The 27930-nt window shown below is 39.3% G+C and overlaps 2 protein-coding genes across 5 annotated transcripts in view; one reads left to right on the forward strand and one right to left on the reverse strand.

Annotated features, from left to right (window-relative positions):
- LOC138739815 (T-cell surface antigen CD2-like) overlaps positions 1-16746 on the reverse strand; it is a 29420-nt gene extending 12674 nt beyond the window's left edge. The window contains exons 1-2 of the mRNA XM_069892364.1: positions 16638-16746; positions 16213-16530 (exon numbers count right to left, since the gene is read on the reverse strand). Coding sequence (XP_069748465.1) covers positions 16213-16530; positions 16638-16686 — 367 coding nt within the window. The 5' untranslated portion in view covers positions 16687-16746. The remainder of the gene's footprint in view (positions 1-16212; positions 16531-16637) is intronic.
- Positions 16747-22720: 5974 nt separating this feature from the next.
- The window catches only part of LOC138738636 (uncharacterized), a 58081-nt gene continuing 52871 nt past the window's right edge, over positions 22721-27930 (forward strand). For all 4 annotated transcript variants that reach the window (XM_069889228.1, XM_069889227.1, XM_069889230.1 and 1 more), the window contains exon 1: positions 22721-22943. In XM_069889228.1, coding sequence (XP_069745329.1) covers positions 22805-22943 — 139 coding nt within the window. In that variant the 5' untranslated portion in view covers positions 22721-22804. The remainder of the gene's footprint in view (positions 22944-27930) is intronic.

Consider the following 27930-nt stretch of genomic DNA (forward strand, 5'->3'; position numbering starts at 1 on the left):
CACATTCCTATATTCACATGCATACATAGTCAAAATAAAATTTTAACAGATTTATTACCAATCAAAATTTCCATCTCACTCCTTTCAGGCAATAACATTGTTGGACCTAATTTGTCACGTAAATATGCCTTTATTTGATAATAACAAAATATTGTATTATTCTGTATCACATACTTATTTTTTAATTGATCAAGTCATTGATTTTCCCTCTTCAAAATAGCCCGTTATTACCAATTATTCATTGTAAATGGTACAAGTCTATTCTGTGTCAATGGCATTTTACAAATGACATTATTCCTTGTTCTCATTTCAACATTTATTTTATCCCATACTATAATCAAATGTTTCAGCAATGGAATATCTCCATTTCCAATTATTGATCTTGTGTCCCATTTATAAATAAAATCTTCACACATCTCTCCTATTTTATCCATCTCTGTTTTAAAGAAGAGAGAAATTTCATTTCTGCCACTATATAGTAACATTTTGAAATTTGGAAGTTGTAGACCCCCCATTCCAATTTCCATGTTAATTTTTCAAATGAAACCCTCACCATTTTACCCTTCCAAAGAAACTTTCTTAAGTATTTATTCAGCACTTGAAAAAACTTTTGCGGGACAGATGCAGGCAATGATTGAAAAAGATTTTGCAACTTTGGAAAAATATTTATTTTGATACAATAGGTAAATCCTTCCACTTTTTTTAGATCCTCATCAAATTTTTTAAGTGAAGGAATATAATTCAAATTAAATATGTTATTTAAATTATTATCTATTCAAATCCCTAGATATTTTATTCCATCTGTTGGACATTTAAATTGGGTATTTCTTTTGCACTGTGTATAATTGTCCCCTAGTAAGAGGAATAATCTCACTCTTACAGCCAGATACTATACCATATTCTTTCAATCTAGAGTACATTTTATGCAATGAACTCTCTAGTTCAGTCAAATAAATGATTAGATCATCTGCAAATAAATTAATTTTGTATTCCTCTCTACCAATTCTGAACCCTTTAATTATAGCATCTGACCTAATCAATTCTGCTATGGTTCTTTTGCTAAAATAAACAAAGCTGGAGACAATGGACATTCTTGTCCACTAGATCCAGTTAATTGAAAAGAATCATAAACCTGTCCATTTGTTACTGCTTTAATCCAATTTATACATATTTGTTCTGGACTGTATTTTTCCAATAACTTTATATAAGAAATCCCATTCTAATTTATCAAATGCATTTTCTGCATCTAAAGCCACTGCTACAGTTAAATCTCCTATTTTCTGTACCAAATGAATGATGCTTAATAATCTAGTAACATTGTCTGCCAATTTTCTTTTCTTAACAAAACCAGTTTCATCCATATTTATTAACTTCAGTAAATATTTTGCCAACCGATTCACTAATATTTTATAATCTGCATTTAATAAAAGTATACGTCTATATGGGGGTGGGGTGGAGGGTAATGGAATAGGTGGAGGAGGTGGACTTCAGACCCTCCCAGGGGAATAAAGTTTAAAGCCCCTGAAAAAAATTTTTTTCAAAAAACTTAGTTTTATTAAAGCCCCCGGAACCTACTTACAGTGTGTTGGTTATGGCTAGTAGAGGAAGGAAAACAGCAAGAGACAAGAAAACAGTGAGTAAAAATGTACAGAAAATGGAGAAGATGCAGCCTAACGCAACCTTGGAACCTGGGTCTCAAGTTCTCAAGCCTCTGAGGTCGATGCATGCAATGATGGCCTATCTGAAAGCAGTAACAGCACCACCTCCCAAGAGAAGATGGCACTGCATCTTTACAAATCTCCCCTGAAGAATAATCAGAAATGTGATGCACGTGCGTGGAGGTCTATACCCGCACATGCTGAGAACAGATGAGTTTGATCCTGACTGAAGGCTCAGCAGCACCACTAGAAGTGGTGCTGTTTCCTTTTTGAATATTTTATTTATAATAAAACAGTAAAAATACAGTTTTCATATATCACAATGTTACAAAAATGTTAATTTTATATAGAAAAAGAAAAAAAAGAAAAAACAACAATCTAACACTCTCCTGACCCCCTCCCCAAAATCAGCCCAAAAAACTAAACTTACTAAAAAAACTAAAAATAATATAAAAGATATATAATGAAAGAAATATAATGAATATATATATTAAATTGGATTGCTCTTGGAAACACTCGAAGATCACATAAAAACATATTCACAAAAAACATAGTTTATTAAGAGAAGACTTCACAAAACCAGAGGAATCAAAGGAATTATGCATAATAATTCAAATATGCAAGAAAATAGAATATTTGTCTCTCAATTTATATGTGATTTTTTTTTCTAATGGAATACAACTTTGAATTTCTGTTTGCCATCTTCCTAATGTTAAAGAAATATCAAACTTCCAAGTAATAGTGATACACTTCCTTGCTATCAGCAAGGCTAATTTAACAAATTTCACTTGTGAATCTGATAAATCTAATTTAGAAATTACATTCACAAAATTTCCCATCAAAAAAGCTCAGGATTCAACAGAAAAACAACACCGATTACTTGTTGTAAAAATTTACTGATAGAAATCCAAAAAGGTTTAATTTTTAAACAAGACTTTTAAATGAAGAAAAGTTCCAATTTCATCTAAAATATTGATCTGATATATCCAATTTCCATCTATTCAGTTTTTGAGGCGTAAGGTATAACTGAGGTATAAAAAGTTATTCTGAAGTAATCTATATCTTACATTAATTGTATCTGTCATTGCATCGTTACATAAATTTTGCCAAATCTGCTGATCTAGTGATATATTTAAATCATGTTCCCATCTTTCCTTAGACCTAAATAAACTAGTTTAGGCATTTTTTCCTGTAATTTCATATATACCAATGAGATAAATTTCTTAACAATTCCTTCAGTAACCAATTGTTCTAAATCAGTACAATTTATTAATACCTTCCCTGGTCCTAATTTATCTCTCAAATAAGCTCTCAATTGGAAATAATTAGTGGTGCTGTTGACACAAGGGAAACCAGCTGTCAGAAATACCTATTTTTTGACAGCCAACAATCAGGAAGTTAAGGGAGATCAAGGAGACACAGATGAAGGTGAACTGGAGGTGGAAGATGAACAGGAGGCTGAAGGAGGTCGAGGTCAAGGCTCAACTATAAAAGAGCTTTTCTCAATGATGATGAATCCATTCCAGATTTTAAAAGGTGACATGCAGAATATTAAAAGTGACATGAAGGACATTAAAGGTAAATATGGTGAAATATGCTACAGAAGTTAATAAAGTCAAAGAAAAAGTTCAAAGAGTCAAATTAGATGTGCAGATATTGTGAAAACTGAGGTAGATATTTATAGAGAGAAGATGGAGAGAGTTGAAAATTCAGGAACTGGGAAAAGCAGAGAAAAGAAATGATGGACAAAATGGATATGTTGGAAAATCAAAGCAGACAGAACAATGTTAAGATTGCTGGTCTTAAAGAAGACTTTGAAGGAAGTGGTGATCCTGTGGAATTTTTTCAACAATGGATTCCTAGATTTCTGAGAGAAGAAAATTTTCCAAATGGAATTGAGTTGGAGAGAGCCCATCGGGCCTCACAGCCAACTCAACCACCTAGAGCTGTATTAATTAAATGTCTATGTAAGCAAGATAAAGAGAAGATTTAAGTTTAAAAAGCAAGATAAAATATGGGACCTATGATTATTCATTGAAATAAAATATTTTTCTCTGTGGATTTGAGTAAGGCTGTGGTGGAGAGAAGAAAATAATTTAATTCAATCAAGGTGATTCTTTTGAAGAACGATTATAAATTTACTTTCAGATATTCAGCTATACTAAATGTATTCCTGAACAATACACGACCTAAGTTTTTTGTGGATGAAGGAGAGGCAAGAGCTTTTGCAGAATCACTTCTTCCATTTAACCAGGAGGAACAGTGAGAATGGAAAGTTCTAGTCCTCAGTGAGAAGTGCAAAGAGAAGGGCTGCAGATACAATGTATACCAAGGAGAGTTGCACCGATGCAGGTTCTAAACTGTCAACAGGAAATGCAGAAGGATCTGAAGGACCAAAGTGAAACAGTTGAAATTGAGATGATCAAGTTAATGTTGATCTTGAGAATGTTTCCTTGAATTTTGTAATTAATTAATTTTTCTCCCGGGGGCGTGGGAGAGGGAGATTTATCCATTTTTTTGCCTTATCCATTATATGTCTTTTTGTGTCAGGAGGCCACACCCATATAGTGGAGGGGAGTAGTGCTGTTTGTCTTTTATTCAGCATTTTTTTGGGGGTGGGTGGGTTTATATCTTTTGAAGATATATTATATGTTGTTAATTTTTTTTTTCTTTTTGTCTTTAGTATTTTTTCTTTGGGACAGAGACCTTCACAGAAGCCAGATGGGGTTGATGGATAAGACCAGGGAGAATGGGAATGTAAGAGAGTTGGACTTAAGACAGTGGATGCAAATAAATTGAATTTTATTAGTTTTAATGTTAATGGACTTCACGGTCTGATTAAAAGAAAAAGAATATTTGCTTAAATGATAAAGATTTAAGTAGATATTGCATTTTTACAAGAAACTCTTTTGACAGAAAAAGAACATTTGAAATTAAAAAGGGAATGGGTTGGCCAAGTGGTATCTTCATCATTTAATTCTAAAGCAAGAGGAGTAGTAATACTAATAAAGAAAATATTACCAGTGAAAATTCAAGATGTTATAATAGATCTTGTGGGAAGATATGTCCTGGTTCACTGTCAAATGTATTCTGAAATGTGGACACTTAGGAGTATTTATGTATCAAATGTAGATGATGAAGACTTTATACAGAATCACATGCAAAAATATTAATAGGAGGTGATTTCAATTGTTGTTTTGATCCTATATTGGATAAATCAACTAAATTGGTAACAAAAACTAAAATGGCTAAAACTACATTGAGTTTGATGAAAAACTAAATTTAATAGCTATTTGGTGTAGGTTGTATCCTAAAGAAAGAGATAATTCTTTTTATTCCCCTAGACATGATTCTTATTCAAGAATAGATATTTTTCTAATATCAGAACAGTTACAGAGTAGAATTGATTTTGTTCACTGTAAATCTAGAATATTAGCATATCATTATCCACTATTAATGCCTGACAAAGAACCTTCACCATATAGGTAGAGGATTAATACTGTTGTTAAAAAAGAGTGGATTTTTGTGATTTTATAAGAAAACAATTTCAATATTTTTTGGATATAAATTATAATTCAGAAGATAATAAATTTATTATATGGGAAGCACTTAAAGCTTATTTAAGGGGACAAATAATGTTATTCAGCTAAAATTAAGAAAGATTATATAAAAAGAGATAAGAGATATAGGAGAGTTGGAAAAAGAGTTGCAAAAGAAATCTGACAATAAATTAATAAAAAAACTTCAAGTTAATTCTATTAAGACATACATAACTGAAAAATTCATTCAAAAAGCAAAGCAGAAATTTTATGAATTGGAAGAAAGAGCTCATAAAATTTTAGCTTGGGAATTGAAACCAGAACAGGTATCCAGAACAATTAATGCAGTTAAAAACATTCTGGGATTATTACATATAAACCACAAGAAATAAATGATTCTTTTAAGGAATTTTATTTTCAATTATATCAATCAGAATCATTTCAAGATGAAAATAAGATTAATAATGTTTAAAATCTCAAATAGATTTACCTAGTTTGAATGCACAGGAACAAAAAAGATTTGAATACTTCTTTTACAGCAAAGGAGGTAACTGAGGTAATGAGTTCATTACAAAGTAGTAAGTCACAGGGGAAAATGGATTTCCTGCAGAGTTTTTTTAAATGAAGGATCTTTTGACGCAGCGAGCAGGGTTGGTCTCAAGATGTTTCGCCGAAAGAAAGAGGTGAGCCCTGAGCAGTTTTTGATTCCGGGATGGACTTCCAAAGATGATGGGTTTGGCATGCTGGCTAATACCCTGTCTTTGTTGGGACCACCCATCAGTTGGGATGAAAGGTTAGAACCCTTAAGTGTGCCTCTGGGAGAGCGGGTTGCCACTCTCCTCCGAGAAAGTAAATTTCCAAAAAAACGGGGGACGCTGACAGACGGTTTTTGGCTGCTGGCCACAGCCTTACGCCACTCCGTTCAGCGTGAAGTTGAATTAGTTCAGCAGCAGGTAAAGTCTGAACATAAGAGAAAACAACTAGAGGAGGAAGTAGAGACTCTGCGACAGCGCTGCTCGATGATGAGCGAAATTGTTAGCACCAGTCAGGATCGAGCCAAAGAATGGGAGGATAAGCATGTTCAAACAATTTGCCGTAATATTAAACTCCGGCAACAGCTCTGTGCGAATAAGGAAAAGCAAGGGGTAGAACCTGATCCACACCGTATTCGTGCCATGATAAGGAATGGCAATGATCCTGATGTAATTGATGATTGGGACGGGAATATCTGGTATGATGATAATGGTAATAATGCAGATATCCCCCGGCATGTGCCTGGCATACTCCCCTCTCCCTCCGCTGTTCAAGCCCGCCCCGTAAGGCAGCGGACTGTCCAAGCAGATGAAGGCGAGAGGGGGGATGATGTAAGTGTAGAAACTGAAGGGACCGGTGCTCCGATCTCCCAAGCGGACCCAGGGGAAGGCTCCCAAACCCCTGCTTATGCTAGGTGGGCTCCCCCCTCAACGGGATGGTCTCAGCAGCCTCCCATGTGCCAGAGTGGTAACAGGGGTCGGGAGCAGTCAACAACAATACGTGACTTTACTATAAAAGAGCTGGCCGCCATTGGAGATCGTTTTAGGCAAAAGACAGGAGAAACTTTGGCGGCCTGGCTTCTGCGGGTTTGGGAGCAAGGGGGAGGTAGCATATATCTGACCCCTGAGGAATTGTTGGGGTTAGGATCATTAACTACTGATATTCGAGTCACTGCTGAATTACGTGGCAGAAGGAGAGATGTAGACTATTTACTTGCTACTCTAGGAGAAGCCCTGTTACGGGTGTATCCGTCACCAGTAGATTGGGATCTGCATTTGCAGAACCATTGGGGCACACCAGAGGAGGGTATAGCAGTGATTCGCCAACAGGCCGTGGCCTCTGCTTTGTATGCGGGGCGCCTGAGGCTGTGGATGCATGGGGGGAGCCCTGATGAAGAATTATTCACAGCTGGAATGCATACCCGATTGGTTCGTTCAGCCCAACCTACTATACGGGGACTGGTCCTGTCTGTAACTAGTCCGCTAATTGGGCACCTCGTATCTGAGGCGGTGCACGCCCTATCTGGACTCCAAGAACTGGAGTTGGGAGGTAAAATCCACTCACGTACAACCCAGGTTAAAGCAGACAGGCAGGATGAAAGGAGAGGGGCTGCTGTTAATAATGGACTGACCAGAAAAGAGCTTTTTCTAACTTTGTTAAAGTTAGGCGTACCTAAAAGTGATATTGATGGGAAACCTACTGCAGTCTTGTATGCCCTTTATAAGAGGAAGGCAGGGGAACATCATCCCCAGATGCTGGGTCCTCCCGGCCCAGCTGTGCCTTCTGCTCCCACTGCTGCTTCTATCGAGTCAGCTTCTCCTGCCCCAGTTACCCGTGATGAGGTACAACAATGGGTTAAACAGGCTCTTAAGGATAACAATAGCATGTGGTCCTGGAAACCCCCGAACCCTTCTGAAGCCTGAAGGTGTGGGCAGGATTCCCGTGTCTATTCCATCGAGACACGGCGCACACACGGGGATCCGCGGCCCTACATACCATTAACAATTCACTGGGGTGGGGGTAATGATCGCCAATACTTGGCTTTGGTTGACACCGGTGCAGAGCACTCGGTGATTCCTGGTAACCCCGACCTCTGGAACGGACCCACATTTCGAATAGAAGGAATGGGAGGGGCAATCACCCTGGCAAAGGAAATAAAAGTCCGTGCCACGGTGGGTGATGGCCCTTCCCCCATATGGTTACATGCGTTGGTAGCTGCCACTGACGAGTGTATTCTGGGTATTAATATGTTGGCCGGTACAGCCCTTAATACTAGCCAAGGGGGGTTTGCATTCGGAATTCGGACTATTACAAAAAGATTAGTGGTGGGTCAGGCCAAGTGGGATCCCGTGGTGGTGCCACCCCCCTCAAAACCTGTATGCATTCCGCAATATCGCCTCCCTGGAGGGCAGGAGGAGATTACCGCCACCATTGATGCTTTGAAAGAAAAAGGGGTAGTGAGGCCTGCAACGTCGCCCTTCAATAGCCCTGTTTGGCCGGTCCAGAAGCTGGACGGCTCCTGGAGAATGACAGTTGATTATCGTTTTTTGAACAAACATGCCCCACCACTTGCTTCAGCAGTTCCGGACATTGTCACTCTTATTGAAAACATTGCTACTGGGAACTCAGGAACATGGTATGCTGTCATTGATCTCGCTAAGGCCTTCTTCAGTATTCTTATAGCTGAGGACTCACAGGATCAGTTCGCCTTTACCTGGAAGGGGCGCCAGTATACCTTCACCCACCTTCCAGTATCGCCTTCCCTCTCAATTCACCATTATATTGATGATGTGGCCTCCTGGAGCCTCTGGCAGAAACAAGAGGGTCGCCGAGTCCCACTAGGATTCTGGTCACGTACCATGCCTGAGGCTGCCACTCGTTATTCTGTTTTTGAACAACAGTTACTAGCCTGTTACTGGGCCCTGCTAGAGACTGAAAGAATGACAGGTGATGCAGATGTTCAATTGCGACCTGCACTTCCTATAATGAATTGGGTCCTGGCTAATGATGCTAATCTAAAGATCCGGCGGGCTCAGCAGTCTTCTATTGTTAAATGGAAGTGGTATATTCAGAGTCGTGCGACCAGAGGGCCTGAAGGGGTGGGCCGCATACACGAACAGGTGGCTTACCATCCTAGGTCAGGAACTCAGTTATCGGAGGAGGGGGATGGTGGCTCCAGTCAGTATGCTGAGTTGAAGGCAGTCACTTTACCACTAGATCCCCATGATCACCCTCTTCGCCTGTTTACTGATTCCTGGGCTTTGGCTAATGGACTTGTGGTATGGATGCCTGATTTGCAAAAGAACAACTGGATGATACATGACCGCCCAGTATGGGGCAAAGAGTTGTGGCAGCTGTTGTGGGATGCTTCCCACCATCGTGAGATAACCGTTTATCACGTTGATGCCCATACCAATATGGCGACTAACATGGCTCAACATAATGCAGTAGCAGATCAGCTTGCCACTATCAGCTGTGCTGATACCGTCCCCCTGGCTCGATGGGCACATGAACAGAGTGGTCATTTGGGGGAGAATGGATCAGCTATGTGGTCCCGTACACATGCTTTATCCATCCATAAGGATGATGTCCGCATGGTCATATGTACATGCCCAGAATGTCAGCTTGTGAAGTTCCATACCGTTCCACCTGGTCCGCATGGCCGAATAAAACGGGGTGCTCACTCAGCTGCGGTCTGGCAAATTGATTACATAGGCCCCATGCTAGACTGCATGGGTAAATATTACGTCCTAGTAATGGTTGACACCTTTTCGGGCCTGGTTTTTACTTTTCCCACCAAGACGGCTGACCAAGCTAGCACTATCCAAGGACAAAACCATTTGATTTATCGTTATGATGTTCCAGAGGAGATTCACTCTGATAATGGCTCGCACTTCTCCGGGAAAGCAATCTGTGATTGGGCAAATGACAACGGTATTTTATGGGTCCACCATATTCCTTATTACCCGCAGGCTGCCGGGTTAGTTGAACAAATGAACGGCTTACTGAAGGAACAAATTCATTTGTTAACATCACTGGGGACCCAGAAGGGATGGTGCCATGTGCTGCAGCAGGCAGTCGACAATTTGAATCATCGCCCTTTAAAAGGAGGTACACCTTTCCACCGACTTCTTCACGCTCCTGAATTACAGCCTATTCCAGAGGAATAACAGTCAATGCCCCCCATCCCCGAACTAGAGAATGTTGGACAAAAAGTATGGGTGGCACCACCAGGTAGTGGCCCTCCTGTAAAAGGGGAAATAGTGACACCTGCCCAGGGTAACACTCGGTGGGTAGCTATTGAGGGACAGGATGATTTAGTCTGTTTAAACACTGAACGCTTATGGTATCGTGAGTGACATGTGTCAGGCTTCTTTGTTCCAGGTTCTCCATTTTACACTCCTGGTGATCTGGCTTAACAGCTGCTTTGATGCCAGCAATTGGATTTGTAATGTCGAGGACGTTCCAAGGGAGTTCCCAGTGGGAAACACGGTCCGATGCATTACACCAAGGAAGTCCTCGGTCACCAGCCTCAAGTGCAGCTTATATAAATATGTTATTGTTCAGCATGTTTCAAAATCTGTTCGTGAGCTCCAGTATCTGGGTATTGTGGCCAACAAGGATAATTTGAGCCTTGGTTGGAATCCTTTCTCATGGCTAACTGCTACATTTGGGGGAGTGGGCCACAATATCCTCCGTTGGTTGCTCGCGTCATTGCTTATCTTTGTAATTGTTGTTTTGATTTCTCTTTTTTCGCTCCCTCTGTACTCAAATACTGGTTAGGCCTCGCAAATGACAGATTGTGACCAAGGGGTGGAATGTAATGGAGGATTAAAACCATGTACTCAGATGCTTTTTGCTTATGTGGAACTGACGACACTGGGTCCACACGCAGGTCACCTTACTTTCAGAACTAGCAGATGTAATTAAACTCAGCCATGGGGACTTATCTGAAGATACACTTTGAAATGGAATTCCACCGTGAGGCCCAGGGAAAGCAGTTGTCAAATACGACACTCTGAAATTGACGTATTGGTCACAACATGTCTTGCTCAAGAAGTTTTAATGAGTCCTTGTATCTACGAGATAAACCAGGATATCATAGCATCCTGCTCCATAATAATTAATCTTCTAAATTGTAGAATAGTATGCTCAGCTTTGATTTTGACTGACAAATGTTAGAGGGAGTGGGTGCATGATTAATTGTTTTTGGGGTATAAAAGTCTGTGGTCCTGCTGCTGAAGTTTAGACTCTCCGAGGGGTGGGAACACCCCTTGTCAAGAAGGAAGAACAGCCAGAGTCCGAGCAACGTCCCGGTCGGGGGAGGTGGAGAAGCTGCTACCAGCGCCCTGACAACCTACTACAAGTGTGCAGTTGTTGCCTCGCTTCGGCAGTTGGGACCAGTCCAAGCGTTGATAAGTATAGTTGGGAAGGGCTTGCATATTGTAGTGTGAAATCAGCTTTTGAATTAGTAATAAACATTTGTATAAACTGAACTGCTCTCGGTGTGTGTGTCTATTTTCTTTCGGTAGCTAAAACACTGTGACCAATCTAAAATGAACAAAATGAGAGGTATAAGTTTACCCAAGACAAATGAGTTCATTACAAAGTAGTAAGTCACAGGGGAAAATGGATTTCCTGCAGAGTTTTTTTAAATGAAGGATCTTTTGACACCTCCATTTATCAGAGTATTAAATCAAGCATTGAACACACATTCTCTGTTGGATTCCTTTTCAACAGCAATTATTATTATAATACCTATGAAAGATAGAGATAATTGAAACCAGCATCATATAGACCTATTTTGTTATTAAATGTTGATGATAAGATATTAGCTAAAGTGTGAGCAAACAAGTTAATACACATGGATCAAACTGGATTTGTTATCTTCAGATAATGTGGCAAAATTGATCAGTTTAATACATTTAGTTCAAAAAAGGGGTGATATGAGTGTTGCAGGGCTTTAGATGCAAAAAAAAAAGCATTTGATAGATTAGAATAGGATTTTATTTTCAAAGTTTTGGAAAAATATTGGGTTAAAGTCAATATTTATTGATTGGATTAAAATAATATATAAGAATCCTACTGCACAATAGTATAATTATACTGGTCAAATCTCAACAACATTTTGATTGACTAGATCAAGTAGACAAGGTTGTCCACTGTTGCCACCTTTATTTGTTTTAGCAATTGAACCCTTTTCTGAATTAATAAGACAAGATTTAAAGATAAAATATATTAAAGTTAATAGGGAAGCACAAAACATAAATTTGTTTGTGGATGGTGTTTTTATTTATTTAACAGATCCATTAAATTCATTGCAACAACTTAAATTTAGATTAAAAGAATGTGGAGAAATATCTAGTTATAACATTAATTGGGGAAAAATGAAATTGTGCCTTTAGTAGAGGGGGATTATGTAAAATGTAAGAAAGTAATCAATTTTAAGTGGGTAGATGTGGGAATAAAATATTTAGGTATTCGAGTGGAAGTGGAATTTCAAAAAATATTTAAATTCAATTATTCTCCATTATTATAAAGAATAAAAGAAGATTTGGAATGATAGAATATGTGACTTATTACCTTAATAGGTAGAGTAAATTGTGTTAAGATGAATATTTTTCCTCAATTATAATATATTTTTCATTCGATTCCTAAAGCAATTCCTCAAAAATTCTTTAAAGAATTAAATACATGTTTTAGGAAATTGTTATGGAAAGGAAAGATGGCAAGAGTTTCTTTGGATAAATTAACATAGAATTATGATCTAGGAAGTTTGCAGTTCCTAAATTTTATGAGTTATTATAAAGCAGCCCAGTTGTGTTTTGCCAATATAATATATGATTTAAATAAATTTCCATCTTCAGTGTATATAGAACTTAGTAAAATAGGGGACTCAAACCCACAATGTTTTGTTTATAAATGGAATCCAAAGTTGTTAACATTGAATACAGAATTGAAGCAATCCCATATTGAAACATTTAATTGAGCTTTGAAATAAGGATGATAAAGAAATTGGAGGAGGAAGTTTATTGTCACTATTCCAGAATAGATGATTCCATTTTCCATGGGAAATAAAATTTTTAAGACTTGGCAGTGCCAAGGAATTAAGAAGATAGAAGATGTTTTTAAGCAGAGAAATTTATTTATTTTAATAGAATGAAGGAGAAATTCAAGATACCTGAAAATACTAGATTTTGTTATTATCAAGTTATCCAATTTCAACATGAAAATTTTGGTCAAGAGCCATTATTACCAGTTGAGATGTAATTGGAATTATTGTTAGGTAATGGATATCTAAAGACATTTATTTCAAAGATGTATGTGTTAATTCAAAAGAAAGCTCAAAAATTAGGGCTTCATAAATCTAGACAAAGATGGGAAGTTGATTTGAATAAACAAATAGATGAATGAGACTGGATAGAGATATGTAGAGAAAATATGAAAAATACAATAAATGTGAGAGATAGAATGGTTCAATATAACTTTATTCATTTAAAGTTTAAAAAATTGAACCAGACTCTATCGGATCTATGTTTGAGACGAGGACAGGAAATTAGTACATTTTTGCATTCTACTTGGTGGTGTCCTAAAATTAAACCTTTTTGGTTAGAAATAGGTAATTTATTGGAATGAATAATGGGGATTAAGTTCCCATGGGATCGAATGTTATTTTTCATGAGTGATATTAAGGGTGTTGAACACAAGTTGAAGTTGAATATGTATCAAAAGAAGTTTGTTCAAATTGCTTTAGAAAATGTATTGCCATAACTTGCCTGATATAGATTTGGGTATAGAAAGATGGCACACTGAAGTTTGGAGTTGTATATCATTTGAGAAAATTACTTATAATTTAAGAGATAAATATTATATATTTTGGAAGATATGGAGTCCATATTTACAAAATATTGGTGTTAATATTTAAATGAAGCTCTGACATTCCCTTTCTCCTTAAGGTATCAATATACTATAAGAAACTTTAAAGTAATAGGCACCCCTGTTGAGTGTCTCTTGTCCCTTTCTTTTTTTCTTCTTTTGTCTCTCTTTTGTAGGGGGCTGGGGGAAGCAGGTGGTATATGGGTATAAGCCACATGAATTTTTATTGATTTGTATTATTTTTAATCATTTTTTGTGGTCCTAAATTCATAAATTATTTTTTAAAAATGTAGATCAATATAAAGATGGCTTTAATGAATCTCTATCATTTTTTGGAATCACAGTTATTTATTGCTGTTTTATAATATTCAAGTAAAGTATGTGTTTCCTCTGCCTGTCTTAACTCTTCCATAAATTTAGGAATCTTTAAACTCTTTGTAAAATTCAGGTGGGAAACCATCCTCTCCCAGAGATTTATTACTTTATAAAGAACTCAATGCTTCCCTAACCTCTATTAGAGTGAAGGGAACATCCAATTCTCTCTGATCTTCCAAATTCAATTTAAGTAAACCAATTTGAGATAGAAAATTATCTATTTTATTGTCATCTTTTACAGATTCCGACTGGTATAATTTTGTATAAAATTGTTTGAAATTTTCATTAATTTCTTGAGGTTCATAAGAAAGCAGATTAGAATCATTCTTACTTGCGATAATTGTTCTCAATCCTGTTCTGTCTTTAACTGCCAAGCAAGAACCTTCTGCGCTCTTTCACCCAATTCATAATTTATCTGTTTTGTTCTCATCATCACTTTCTTTATTCTATGTTTGTAAAGTATTATATTGAAGTTTTTTTTTTAATCAATAAGAGATTTTCATTTATCCTCACTAACCTGGCTCAGTAAATCCTTTTCCAAACCTGTTTTGTCCATCTCTAATTGTTCTATTTCCTTCATTTAATCTTTATTAATTTTTGAAGTGCAACTTATTATTTGGCCATGTAAATACACCTTCATTGCATCCCATAAGATAAATTTATTCATAATTGTGTTAGAATTAGTTTCAAATAAAATTCTTATCTGTCTTTTAATAAATTCACAACATTTATTAAAAGACAGATAAAAATTCATGTATAAACTGATTCTTCTCTATCCATCATTGTTATTACAATCAATAGAGGAGAATAATCAGATAAAATTCATGCTTTATATTCTGTTTGTTGGATTCTACCCTAAATCTGTGCAGTTACCATAAGTAAATCGATCCTAGAATAAGAAGAATGTTGACTTGAATAAAATGAGTAATCTCTTTCTCTTGCATGGAATTTTCTCCGACCATCCATTAACTTTAAATCTTTCATCAATGATAATGTTGCTATAGCTGCTCTAGTCCTCACTATAACTCTGTCTAAGACTGGGTCTAAACAAGAATTAAAGTCCCCACCAATTACTGTATTCTCATATGTATTTGCCAAGTTCAAAAATGCTTCCTGTATAAACCTTTGTCCATCTACATTGGGTATATATATCTATATATATCTATACATAAAAATTAGTATTCTGAAAAAAATTGATAATGAATCACAACATTTCTTCCTGCAGGGTCTGAATTTACATTTTGTATTTTAACCGGAAATTTCTTATCTATCAATATAGCTACACCTCTGGCTTTTGAATTAAATGAAGAGGCTACAACACATCCTACCCAGTCCCTTTTCAACTTTTGATGTTCTCTTTCAGTTAAATGAGTTTCCTGAAAAAAAGCTACATCTACTTTCATTTTCTTAATATGCGTTAATACCCTTTTCCTCTTCACCAGGCTGTTTAGTCTGTTAATACTAAAACTTAGAACATTCAATAATGCATTTTTCATCCTCCATTAAGAAACCTCCCCTTTACCTCCCTCCTCTTAACTGCTTAGATGCTAGTCTAAGGCTTATAACAAGGTATTTACATCTAACCAATCTAGATAGCAAGTAAAAGAAGGAAAAATTTTAAAGAAAAACAGTAATAATCCCCCCCCCCAACTAATGTTGTTAAAATAATAAAAGGTGGAAGTTTTTTTTCTTGAAGAACACCAGGAATTAAATTTGTGTCAAGCAGTCAGCAGAAAAAAACATCAAGTGGTAGTAAAGTAGATGGTTTTGCACGATCACCAAAGACGGAAAGATTTCCATTAGCATAGTTTGTTTCAGTTATCTTGATGCAGTGTTTTAATTCCTAGCACTCCACCCAGCTCCTTCAAAATATTCATTCAATGTTGATGAGCAAAATTACAGCAAGCTCGTGTGGTGTCGTGGCCACAGGCAATGAGAAATTCCTTTGAGTTCAAGGAGCAAGTATTGCAATAATCCTCTGGATTAAGGTTGAGAATTAATTGCACTTTATCCAATATTCAGAAAGGTCCAATTAAAGACTAAATGTCATTATCTAGGTTCCATTTCTTAAGGCATTCCCAAAATTTCAAAACCCACTATCACAGGGGCACTGAATTATAAAATATTAAAGACTGGGTTACTTTTCATTTTACTTTTATTGTACATAAAAGGAGCTGCTCAGAAGTTTTAGATTGACTCAGTTTGCAAAGGTTCAAAAGAAATAAACTTACCAAATAAATGTAAATGTATCTGTTGAGTTAATTGCATTGTTCCATTTGGTCTGTATATAACCACAGTATATTTTCCTTCATCCATTATTGATGTGGAGTCAACTCTCAAAGTACCATTTGAAAAAATGTCCACTCTCCCTAAAAAATTACTATACACCTTAGGAGAATGTCTGTATCGTGCAATGATTGCATTTCTTTTAAACCACTTAACCTCATGGTAAGTATTGGGGTGTTGATCCGGAACATTTAAAAGAACTGAATTTCCAAGTTCACTGTAAACATTCACTGCATGCTCTTTGCTTTCTGTAAGACACCATCCTGCAAATTCACAGAAAATATAAGGCACAGGTTTTAGTATAATTATGATACATGTTCAAATCATCCTCTTTTTTTTTACAATGTATCTTGAGGCTAGATGATCTTACCAGAAATAGCCATCCACAGAAAGAAGCTGAATATCCAATTGGAAACCATCCTGGCTGGTTTCAACAGTCTGGCCAGCTCTCAGACGAGGTTTAAATGAACTTCTTCAGGGAAAAGAAATAACGAAAGTCAGAACATTGAAACGTTCCCCAGGAATTTGACAGGAAGGAAGGGTGGAATAACAAACAAGGGTCAATTTGAATTCTGACTCCAAAATAACACAAATTAGAGGTTAATCCATGGAACAATTTTAATCTAATGATCTGCTCAGAACTATTGTCTAAAATAGCTTCAGCCTGATAGAAGAAATAGCCTCAAAACTGCCACTATATCTCTCAAATGATTCATGATGTGACATTTCGAAAGTGGATCATTACTCTCTCACTATCTGAATATGGTGATATTCCTTACAAAATAAAAGCAGATAATGCAAGAAATACTCAGCAGGTGAAACAGCATCTGTAAAGGTTTGGCATGAGAAATGCTGGTCAATGAATCTATGAAATGCATTCTCTGAACATTAATCTGAAAACAAAAAGTGTGATGTGATCCTTCCCAATAGAGATATGTACAGAAAGATTGAATACATGATGAAACGAAAAAATTCTGCCCAATTCAGTGATAGCTAGGCTTAGCAGAGCATAAACAGAAATAATCCATTAATAACAAAGGGAAAAAATTGTATCATATAAAACGCTGAGAATCTGGAGATAATATTAAATGCATTACAAGCACAGGGAGTCAAATAAGTGATTGTCATGGGTTTTTTACATGCAATACTGAGCAAAGAGGAACTTTCATTTTTTTCTTAATGGGCTAAAATAATACTAGACAACAAAGATTTTGCTGTCTGAACAGTTTTGGTGTTTTATTTTAATAGATTTTGGTTTGCTAATCATGAAAATTGCCTTAAAATTTTCCTATCACATACCATTTTTTAGATATAACCTATTTTTGTGAATCATCCAGCTGATTGACAACATGCTTCAAACATACAAAACCATGAAGCGCAACATGTCATTGAAAATTCATTTTCTGCATTTGCACTTGGACGTCTTCCCTGCTGATCTTGGTGTAGTCAGTGACGAACATGGTGAAAGGTTTCAACAACAAATTGTGATCATGCAAAAGCGTTATTGGGGCAACTGGAATCTACCAGTGCTGGCCAACTATTGTTGGACACTGACATGAGAGGCATCAGATGCTGAGTACAAATGAAAATCAGCAGCAAAACATTTTTGGTCCTTTGAATTAACACAATTATTACGGGTCCAGAGGACCCCAAAACCCAGCAGCAATAGAAATTCACTAAGGAAAATGGTTAGTTAAACAAAAGTCATTTTTAATTTTCTTTAAACATAAAAACAGGATCAAACTTTAACTTATTACTATTAACTTAATTTAGCCTAACTTAACCTCCTTCTAATTCTAAGCATACATGTATGTAATGTGTAAGTTCAGAAAAGTTATTTGATTCACAGTCTAATCTCACTTCTCACTCCTCCAAGTTCACCGGTATCAGGCACAGAATTTAACATTGATGAATTTTAACCAAGTGCTGGTGCTTAAACGGTTATCACTCAGGAAGGTTCTTGTCAGTTTCATAGAGATTTGTTGCTTGTTGGACACACACAAACTGAGTTACTTCCATCAGTCACTTCGGTGTCTTGCCGAAGAAACTTGCCCCATCATGGGTTTTCCAAATCATTACCTCTTCTTCCAGGTCACCTCAGAGTTCCTCTTGGAGTAGCCTGGGTGCAGGAGTGGCCAGCCGGGCAGTGACAGCCTGCACCGGCCGCCCCTGCCCCAATGTTCCCCTGCCATCTGCCCCTGCCCTGACATTTCCCCGCCAGCCATCCCTGCCTCGACATTTGCCCACCGGTCGGCCCTACCTTGATGTCCCCCACTTGCCGCCCCTGTCCCAACAGCCCCCACTGATCTCCTCTCCCCAGTGGGGCAGGGTCTGCCAGGTAGCGGGGCAGGAGGGGGGGTGGCTGTCAGGCAGTGGGGCGGGGGGTGGCTGCCAGACAGTGGAGCAGGGGACTGTCAGGCAGCAGGGCGGAGGGTGGTTGTCAGGCAGTGGAGCAGGGGGCTGTCAGGCAGTGGAGCAGGGGGCTGTCAGGCAGCGGGGAGTTGGGTCGCTGGCTGATAGAGTCATCAGCCCAGAGGAGGCTTGGTATCGGTGCCTCGGAGGCGCTTTCAGAGCATTCAGGTGAATACTTCCTTAGTCGCATGGGTGGTGGGGGGGGGGAGGGAGAATATGTGTCTTTACAATGAGGTGTTCAGGCCACCTGAAAGGAACCATTATTTCACTTCTGAATGACTCCCACCTGTCATATGTAGGCTTACTTTCAAGCTGATGTTTCTAGTTTATTTTTGTATGTCTAATCCTATGATATAGAAATCATCCTTACCCCAAAATTTTGAAATTTAGTATGAGGAACCTATGTTTTGGAATTATTCCTGGATGAGTAAATTAGCCATGGGTAGTTAGACAACAGCAATTTAGTGTAAACTATTCAGTTACTTCATGGTTTTGCAAGTTTTTCTTGTGTGGTTTTAAAACTAAAAGATCAGGACTGGAATATTCCAAACAAAATAAATCAATGTCGTAATTGTTTCTGTCGAAGTCTTTGTCCATTACTGTCAGATGTAGTCATGCAGAAATTTTCTTGACTTGTTACAATGCTGAAGAGGGCTAGAGAGCTCATCAGAGCCTTTCCATTCCTCCCAATTTCCTTCCATCTGATTCTCTCTCACATGCTCATGAATTTCTCTTTAGTTTTTTTTGCCACATACCTACACTAGGGAGTCATTTATAGTAGCCAATTGATTCAGCAACATTTTTGGGAGATGTGAGAGAAACTCAGAAACCTATGTGATCACAGGAAGAACAGGCAAATCCCTGAACAAAGTTCCAGGGATCGGGATCAAACCCAGGACCCCAGGTCCCAAAGCTATCTGGTAGCAGCATCAACGGCTGCACTACCAGGCCACTCATTCATTTTACATGCAGCTATAAAGAAATCTCGACTGCTACATGGGGTGAGGCCCTGCAAAAGGCAATGGACACTGTCCAGGACATCACAGACAAAATCTTCCCCACCATCAAGAACATCTACAGGGAACAATGCCATCAGAGAGCAGCAGCAATCATCAAGGATCCACACCACACACTCTGTCCTTGCTGTTACCATCAGGAAAGAGGTATCAGAGCCACAAGACTTGCATCACCAGGTTCAGGAACAGCTGCTACCCCTCCACCATCAGACTCCTCAACAGCAAACTCAATCAGGGACTTATTTAGGACTCTCACTTTTACACTTTATTTTTTTTTCTCTCGTATTGCTCAATCATTTTGTTTGTTTACATGGAGTACGTTGAGTACAGTTTTTTCTTGCACTACCAATGTAATTCTACCTTGCCTGCAGGAAAAAGAATCTCAGGGTTGTATGTGATGACAATAAATTTGAATCTGAATCTACCTATGGCATTTTACCTAGAAATTCATTGACTAGCACCCGTTTTATAAACAAACCATACAAGAGTTTGGATGGGATTTTTTCAATGTTAGAAGGGGACTTTATATTATTATTTATGAGATCATTTCTGCCCCTACTTACATAACCTGGAGCCCAAGGTTCAACATATGATAATGGATAGAACAATTTCAACAGAACCACAACATCACCCAGGGACGACTCATGGGGATCCTCTTCAGAGTTAACATTTCTGGCTGATGACCTGGAAATTGCTGGAATCTGTCATGAAGAATAAGTCACTAAATGAGTATCAATGCAATTAGACAAAGTTACTGTGGTCAATAGATGGAAAAAGCTTACTGAAGTCTTTTGAATATGGATCTAATGGAATAGAAAAGAAAAATAAATAGTGGATGTGGTGTATTTAAATTAGAATTTAATGAATTCCCACAAATGAAATGACAAAAAAAGAAACATGTAGGATTGCATGGGTTTCCCTGTCAGATTCTTCTTTTTGCCTTTCAGTTTGGTCTGCCTCATATTGTTGACTCTGCAACTCAAAATTACGTTTCTCTCTTTCCTCTTGCACCCTCAATTTTTCCAATTCTATCTGGAAAATCTTCTAAGGCTTTTTGATCAAATTTACCCTCACCTATATAATATTTCACTACAATGCTCTGAATTTGTACTTTCCTCATCCAATGTTTAACTTCAGTCAGTTTTAATGCCTTAGAAATAACCGTCAGTTCCTCTTTTCTCATGCTCTGCAGCTCTGCAGGTGATGGTTGTAACAAAAAAGTATCAACATCCATTGCTGCTGTTTTTCCAAGCACCAGCTTTACATTAGCTTGCAAAAATTCCAGACACAGTAGCTTGCAAAATAAACCCAATCAACTAATAAATTGTGGCGGCTCACCACTAGGCAGGCGAACCGGACCCGCTTGTAAGTCACGTGGGGGGGCAGCCAGCCAAAATAGTGCCATTGGGGGTGTTCCCTTCCTCCCAGCACGGGGATCAGAAGCCCGTGCAGGGGGACAACGTGATGCCTGGGTGTCGTGCTGGGGAACCACGTGACGCCCGGGTGACGTCAGCACCCTCCAGTGCGGTTCTCAGCCAGGTCCAGGCTGGGAGTATAAGTACAGCCCAGCAGCCTGCAATAAACTAGTCTGCTCACTGAGCTCAACTCGTCTGGTTGTGTGTGTGTTATTGCAGGAGCAATGTAGCTGCCGCTACAAAATCATAAAACTGCAATGTTCAAATCCTAAAGGATGATCCCCCATAAAATGTTACGGAGTCCAGAGGACCCCCAAAAACCAGCAGCAATAGATATGCACCATGACACAGGGTTACTTAAACAAAGTAGTTTTTAATTATAATTGAATAAGAAAACAGAATTAAACTTTAACTTATTACTTAACCTACCTAACCTACTTAATCCCCCCTCTAATACTAAGCGCAGGTGCGTGTAATGTATATTTAAGATTAGAAAAGTTCTTTGGATCACAGTCCCATCTCACTGGTTGCAGGCAATTCTTGTACTGTGCACAGTACATTGACAAAGTTCACCAGTCTTTGGTGTTTAACAGGAAAATGGTTACAACTCAGGCACGTTCTTGCTGGTTTTCAGAGAGAGATTCCTTTTCCAGAACATCCGCAACTGATTCCTTCTCAATCAGTCTTGCTGACGAAATTTGACCTCTTCAGGGTTCTCCAGATGATCCTCTTTCTTTCAGGTGACCTTTCAGTCTACCAGTCTCCTCCTTTGACCAGGCAGGTTTCCAAAGTTTGTCAGCTTGTCCCTCTGGTACTGATTTCTGTGACTCCTCTCTCTGTTTCACATCCTCCCTCTCTTAGAGCAAAACTGTTCTCACCCTTGCCTGCAAAGATCCCATGCTCTCCCAGGCAAGCTGCTCCTCTGCAAAAGTTCTGTAAAAATGCTGTGTTTTATAATGTGTGTGCACAACCTGCTCGAGCAATTCCTCCCAAACCAGCTCTGTCACACATCCTGCCATGTAACAGAATGACAAGTAGAATACCACAAAGATCAATGCTTGGGCACCAGGTATTCACATGTACACCAAAGTTTTGAATGTAGGAAACAAATATAATGTTGCTCAGCATGCTGGCAGAACCTGAGTTATGAGTATGGTACAAAAATGTATCAAAGTGAGTGGGCAAGTACATGGCAGATGTTATTTAATGTTGGAAAAAAAGTCTTATTTTTCAAATAGTGATAGTTTGGGAAATGTTGACATACAAAGGGATATGGGGGTCCTTGTATAGCAACTAATGAAAGGAATACAGGTGAAGCAAGCAGTTTGGAAGGCAAATGACCTTCATTGAGGGGGGAGGACATTACACTGGAGAAGTTTTTGCAATGTTGTGTGAAATTTGGTCTCCTGAAATGTCCACTGTGCAATCTTGATATAATTAGACGAGTCCAGGATTAACGGTGTGAAATGGAGCTAATTGTCTCATGTTCATCTCGACCTGAGCATTAGCTAATGGTGAAGAGTGGAGGAATGAGGGTGGAGGGACGGGACATTGGAAAGGGAGGGGCCTGACCGTCTTGTGCTGGCCACAGCAGAGAAGGGTGACGATGTCGGCAGCCAGTGCGGAAGGAAACGCGCCGCTCGCTCAGCCGCAGAGGTGGGCAGTAGCTCCCAGCTCGCTGAAGTCGCCTCTTAATGCACACCCGGCGAAAGTGTCCAGCCAGGCGTCCGCTCCAGGTGAGCGAGAGAGCGGTGTCGCCCCACGCGGCCGCATTGACCCTCGGCCGGAAGATGGGGCGCCCTCCAACCGCAGCTCTGCTCCTGCTCAGCCTGAGTAAGTCCAAGCCGCGCAGGGAAACGAGGGCGATCGGTATCTGCCCTGGACTGGAGCGGCCCCCCGAGACGGACCCTAATGTGCGCGATGGGCGGAGGGGGTGGACTTTTGGGGAGTGGAGGGGAGAGGGCAGGCGGAGTGGAGACTGGGGCTGTGCTGGAGTCTACGGGAGGTTGAAAGGGGTGGGGGGGTGGAGGAGAGGAGCGGCTGATGGAGAGCGGGAATGGACCTGGGGGAAGCAGGGCAGATGGAAGGGAGGGGAAAGATGGGCCGGAGTCAGAGGGGTGAATAGCTTGGCTGGTGAGAGGGAGACGAATGAGATTGTTCTGAGGCAGCCTGTATGGACCAAATTTCTGCCTTTGTCTTATTCAGGGCAGGAAGGAGCTGGTAATGGGGGGTGGGTGGGTGGTAGTTGCAATGGTCAAGGTAGGCTGGAGCCAAGGCTCGGGCAAGGTTGGGAGTGGGAGGGTTCTGGGAGAAAGGCAAATGGAAATCATAGTTGGAAGGATGGGAAAGATAGGCAAGCATGAATGAGGGGATATCGCTCTGAGGTGTTATCTAGTATTCTTTGTCACATTTTTCCTCCCTAACTGCCCCATTATCTTGTGTTTGTTACATCTCTGGAGATGCAACAAAGTTTTTTTTAAGTCCTCCTGTAGAGTGGTACAAATTTGGAACAGCCTATGCTTGTTTCAATTACTTTAGAAACAGTTGAACTTAAACATTGATTCAAATTTAGTGACTTTTGTGTTTCTGCAATTTTTTTCTTGTGTTGAGTGGCATGAAAGGGAGCATTCCCTCCATAACTTGCTGGCCCAGTCTTCACCATCTTCCACCCTTCTTGTGGCACTTACCTATGCAATTGGGGCAGATGCAACTCCTGCTGGTTTATGTCTTCCTCTCCTGCCACCCAGGGACTCAAGCATTCCTTCCTTTGAATCATGAATTTTTTTCACTGTCCTGTATTGCATTAGGTGCTCACAATGCAATCTCCTTTACATTGAACAAACCAGATGCAGAAGGGCTGACCACTTCACATGACATCATTGTTCAATCTGCAAAGATGATTCTGAGCTCCCGGTCTTCTGTAATTATTATTTCGACCCTGACTTCTCTTTCTCCTTTATTGCTTTGCTCCGAAGGTGAACAGCAACAAATTATGGGTACACTACAGCCCTCTGGACTTATTTATTACATTCTAAATTTCCAGTCATTCACTCCATTTTCCACTCTTTCCAGAGATGTGGCTGACTTTACTTCTGCCCACCATGTCTATGCTGACCCTTTGTCCATCTGCACTAATCTTTTTTCTCATATAAAGTCTGTATCCTTTTATGACTTACCCATTCAAAAGCTCATCTAAATGTCTCTTAAATGTAGTGATTATATTTGATTCCACCATTCCTCTGACAGTGAGTCCTAGATATTAATCTCTGCATAAATCAGTGCCATTTTGATCATGACCTGTGGAAATATTTTGAAGATTTGCCCTGTAGTTTTATAGTTATTGAATTTGGTACTGTGACCCATAGGGGAAATATTTGACATTTCAGTCAAGAGTATTATTTACCTCTATTAGGTTTCCCTTACTCTTGGGGAAACCTATCCAATCTCTCCTCATAACTAAATTGCTCCATTGCAGGGAACATCTTGGTGTATCTTATCTTTCTGTTTATAACTATTGGATTAAAGTAATTGTGATATTCATCACTTTGATCAACACCTTGCGACGGAATTCTCTCCACCCTTCTTCCTCAATGTAGAATGGGTTTTTTTCCCCTCCCATTTCCAGTTTGGATGAATTCAGGTTCTTCCAATTGTATCACTTTCTTCACTGATGTTCCTCAATTATCAGAGCTCAAGGAAAGGGATAGGACCACTCAAGGACAATGTAAGAAATTTATGCTTGGAGTCAGAGGTGGGTTACATGCTAAATGAGTACTTTACACAGGTATTTACCAAAGAGAAGGATATGGAGAATGGCAATAGGAAGCATAATATGGTGAATGTACATGTTGGGACATTTTGAGACAGAGAAAGTGATGGTGCTGTGTCTTTTGAGGAGCATTAAAGTGAATAACTTCCCAGGGCCTGATGGAAAATATCCCAGGTTATGGAAAGAGAGCAGTGAAAGGATTGATGGGGGCTTGACAAAGATCCTTGCATCCTCGCTGGCAATATCTGAGGTCCCAGTAGTGAGCAGCTAATGTTCTACCTTGTTCAAGAAGGGAAATAATCCAGGGAATTGTAGGCCAGTAAACATCACATCAGTGGTAGGGAAAATATTGGAAAGGATTCCCAGGTATTGGATTTAGCACATTTGCAAAGTCATGGTCAGTCTAGAGACAGTCAACATGGCTTTGTGAGTGGAAGGTCATGACTTACCAATTTGATTAAGGTTTTTGAGAAGGTGATTGATGAGAATAGAACAATGGATGTTGTACCAGACCAGCAAGATTTTATCTGAAGTCTGCATCTGGCAATTGGAGTCGGGTGAATTGGACAGTTCGATTGGAAAGGCTCAGATCAGCAAGAAGCTGATTGGGCAATAGAGATCAAGTGATCCAGGGGACTGGTTTTTTTTTCATGAACTTGTTACACAGGGTTGTATTAATTCACTTCAACTCAGCAGTCTGGGAATGGAACTATCAACTGGAGTTCCATACTGCACATCCAGCATTGAGTAGGAAATTCACAGCTAACTAGTTTTTTTTAACCTACTTTTGTAAGGTATTTGGCACGGTTCCTCACGGTAATCTGATCCTGGTACATGGGATACACAGTGATTTGTGGGTTTGGATGTAGAATTGGCTGGCCAATATAAAAATGGTGTTATTCTGGCTTGAGGCTCATGACCAATAGTGTTCTGCAGGAATCAGTGTTGGGGTCTCTGTTGTTTGTGATGCATTAAAATGACTTGGATGAAAAGGTAGGTGAAAAGACACAGGCTGCAGTTGCTGGGATCTTCAGCAAACCAGTAAAAGCAAACAGGTTAGACAGCATCAATAGGTGGAAATGGTCAGTCAGTGTTTGGGGACTGAATTCTCTATAAATTAAACAGCACAGATACAGGCCTTTTGGCCAAGCTTGTCTATGCAGTAGCTTTGCTATCAAAGTAAATACCATTTGTCTATATTTGGCCCATACCCCTCAAAACCTTTCCCATCCATGCACTTCAGGCAAATGTTTTTAAAAAAATGTTGTAATTGAACCTTCCTCTCCCGCCTCTTCTGGCAGCTGATTCCATATACCCACCACTCTGTGTGTGAAAAATATACTCTTCACATTGCCTTTAAATCTTCCCCTCTCACCTGAGAGGGGAATGAAAAATTTGCATATTCTGGAAAACTGGAGCAACAGGCAAAGTGCTGAAAGAATTTGGCAAGTGAAGCAGGCCAGTCCTGTGGTGTTCCTCCAGCATGCAAGTGAAGCAGGCCAGTCCTGTGGTGTTCCTCCAGCATGCAAGTGAAGCAGGCCTGTCCTGCAGTGTTCCTCCAGCATTTTGTATATTAAACCTGTGGCCAACAGTCTTGCACTTTCCTAAGAAATAGTGACTATCTATGCCTCTCATAATTTTATAAAGCTCTATATGGTCACCCCTCAGGAAAAATGGTCTTAACCTACACAAAGCACTCCAGTTGAGCTAACACCCTTGTGAATCTTTTCGGCACCCTCTTTTGTATGATCACACCACTGATTTCATTGGTGATCGAGGTCATGGATTTGGGAGGTGTGGTTGGGGAAACTAAGATGAGTAACTGCAGTGCATTTTGTAAACCCATTGGCTGCAGTGAACAAGTGGTCGAGGGAATAATTGAATAAAGTGGCAGTGAACTGCTTTGTTCCCAATGGCGTCAGTTCCTGCATCCCAGATTCCTACTAGGTGTTGCTTTAAAAATGATTGAAAAAGAAAGTTAAATCTGAATAAATGCCCAAGAGATATTCATTTCTATACATTTTCATTGTAGCCTTTAATTGTTTCAGCTTCTCAGATTTAACCTCCTCTGCTTTGCTTCAGAAAATCACACCAACCATTGAGCTGCTTAACAGCAATTTTGCTTCTGCCTTGGATCTCCTGATCACTGGAATATCATTGATGAGAAACTGCTTTCCCCAGATTTTTATGCTGCAGGTGGCGATTGACTGGTCCTGGCTATTACCACTGCTAATTTTGGATTGCTGTACCTTCTCTTCTGGTGTCTAATCACATGCAGACCTACAACTTTTCTTGAGGATAAGAATCTCCAGCTCATTTCCCTGTGATTTTTTTTTTCCCCTCTGTGCCATTATGTCCAACAGCCCCTGTATCCAAAAACAATTGAGAAGGATTTCTTTAACTCCATGACTGATATTAACTGAATGTGTTCCTGCAGCCCTTCTGGTTATTTCCTCATTTCAGATTGGTGCTTTGCTACACTACAGCTTCCATGTCATTTTCTACATGATCTCATTCCTTTTGTTTCACCTCATCATGAGGCCTGTCCTGTTTTCTACATGCAAAGTTGGGTTTCATTACAAGAGGGACTGAATTCAAGAAAAGGGAGTTTCTGATACTGCTGGACAAGGTACGAGTGAGGCCAAATCTGGAGTACTGTGGGCAGTTCTTGTCACCCTAGTGGGAAAAGATATACTGTCTTTAGAGGTGATGCAGAGGAGGTTCGCCAAGTTGATTTAGGAAATGAAGGGGTTATCTTGTGAGGAGAAATTTGAAAAGCCTCGAATGATATTCATCGGAGTTTATCAGGATAAGAGGGGATCTTATAGAGACATATAAAATGATGAAAGGAATGGATAAGATAGAAGCAAGGAGGTTGTTTTCAATGGCCGGTGAAACCAGAAACAGGGACTAGCCTCAAGATTCAGGGGAGTTGACTTAAGATAGAAATAAAGAGTAACTGCTTCTCCCAGAGAGTAGTAAATCTTTGGAATTCTCCGCTAAAGGAAGCGGAAGAGGCTGCCTCATTAAATGTATTTACATCACAGTTAG

Source organism: Narcine bancroftii, chromosome 7, assembly GCF_036971445.1.
Source record: "Narcine bancroftii isolate sNarBan1 chromosome 7, sNarBan1.hap1, whole genome shotgun sequence".
NCBI classification, from domain to species: Eukaryota; Metazoa; Chordata; class Chondrichthyes; order Torpediniformes; family Narcinidae; genus Narcine; species Narcine bancroftii.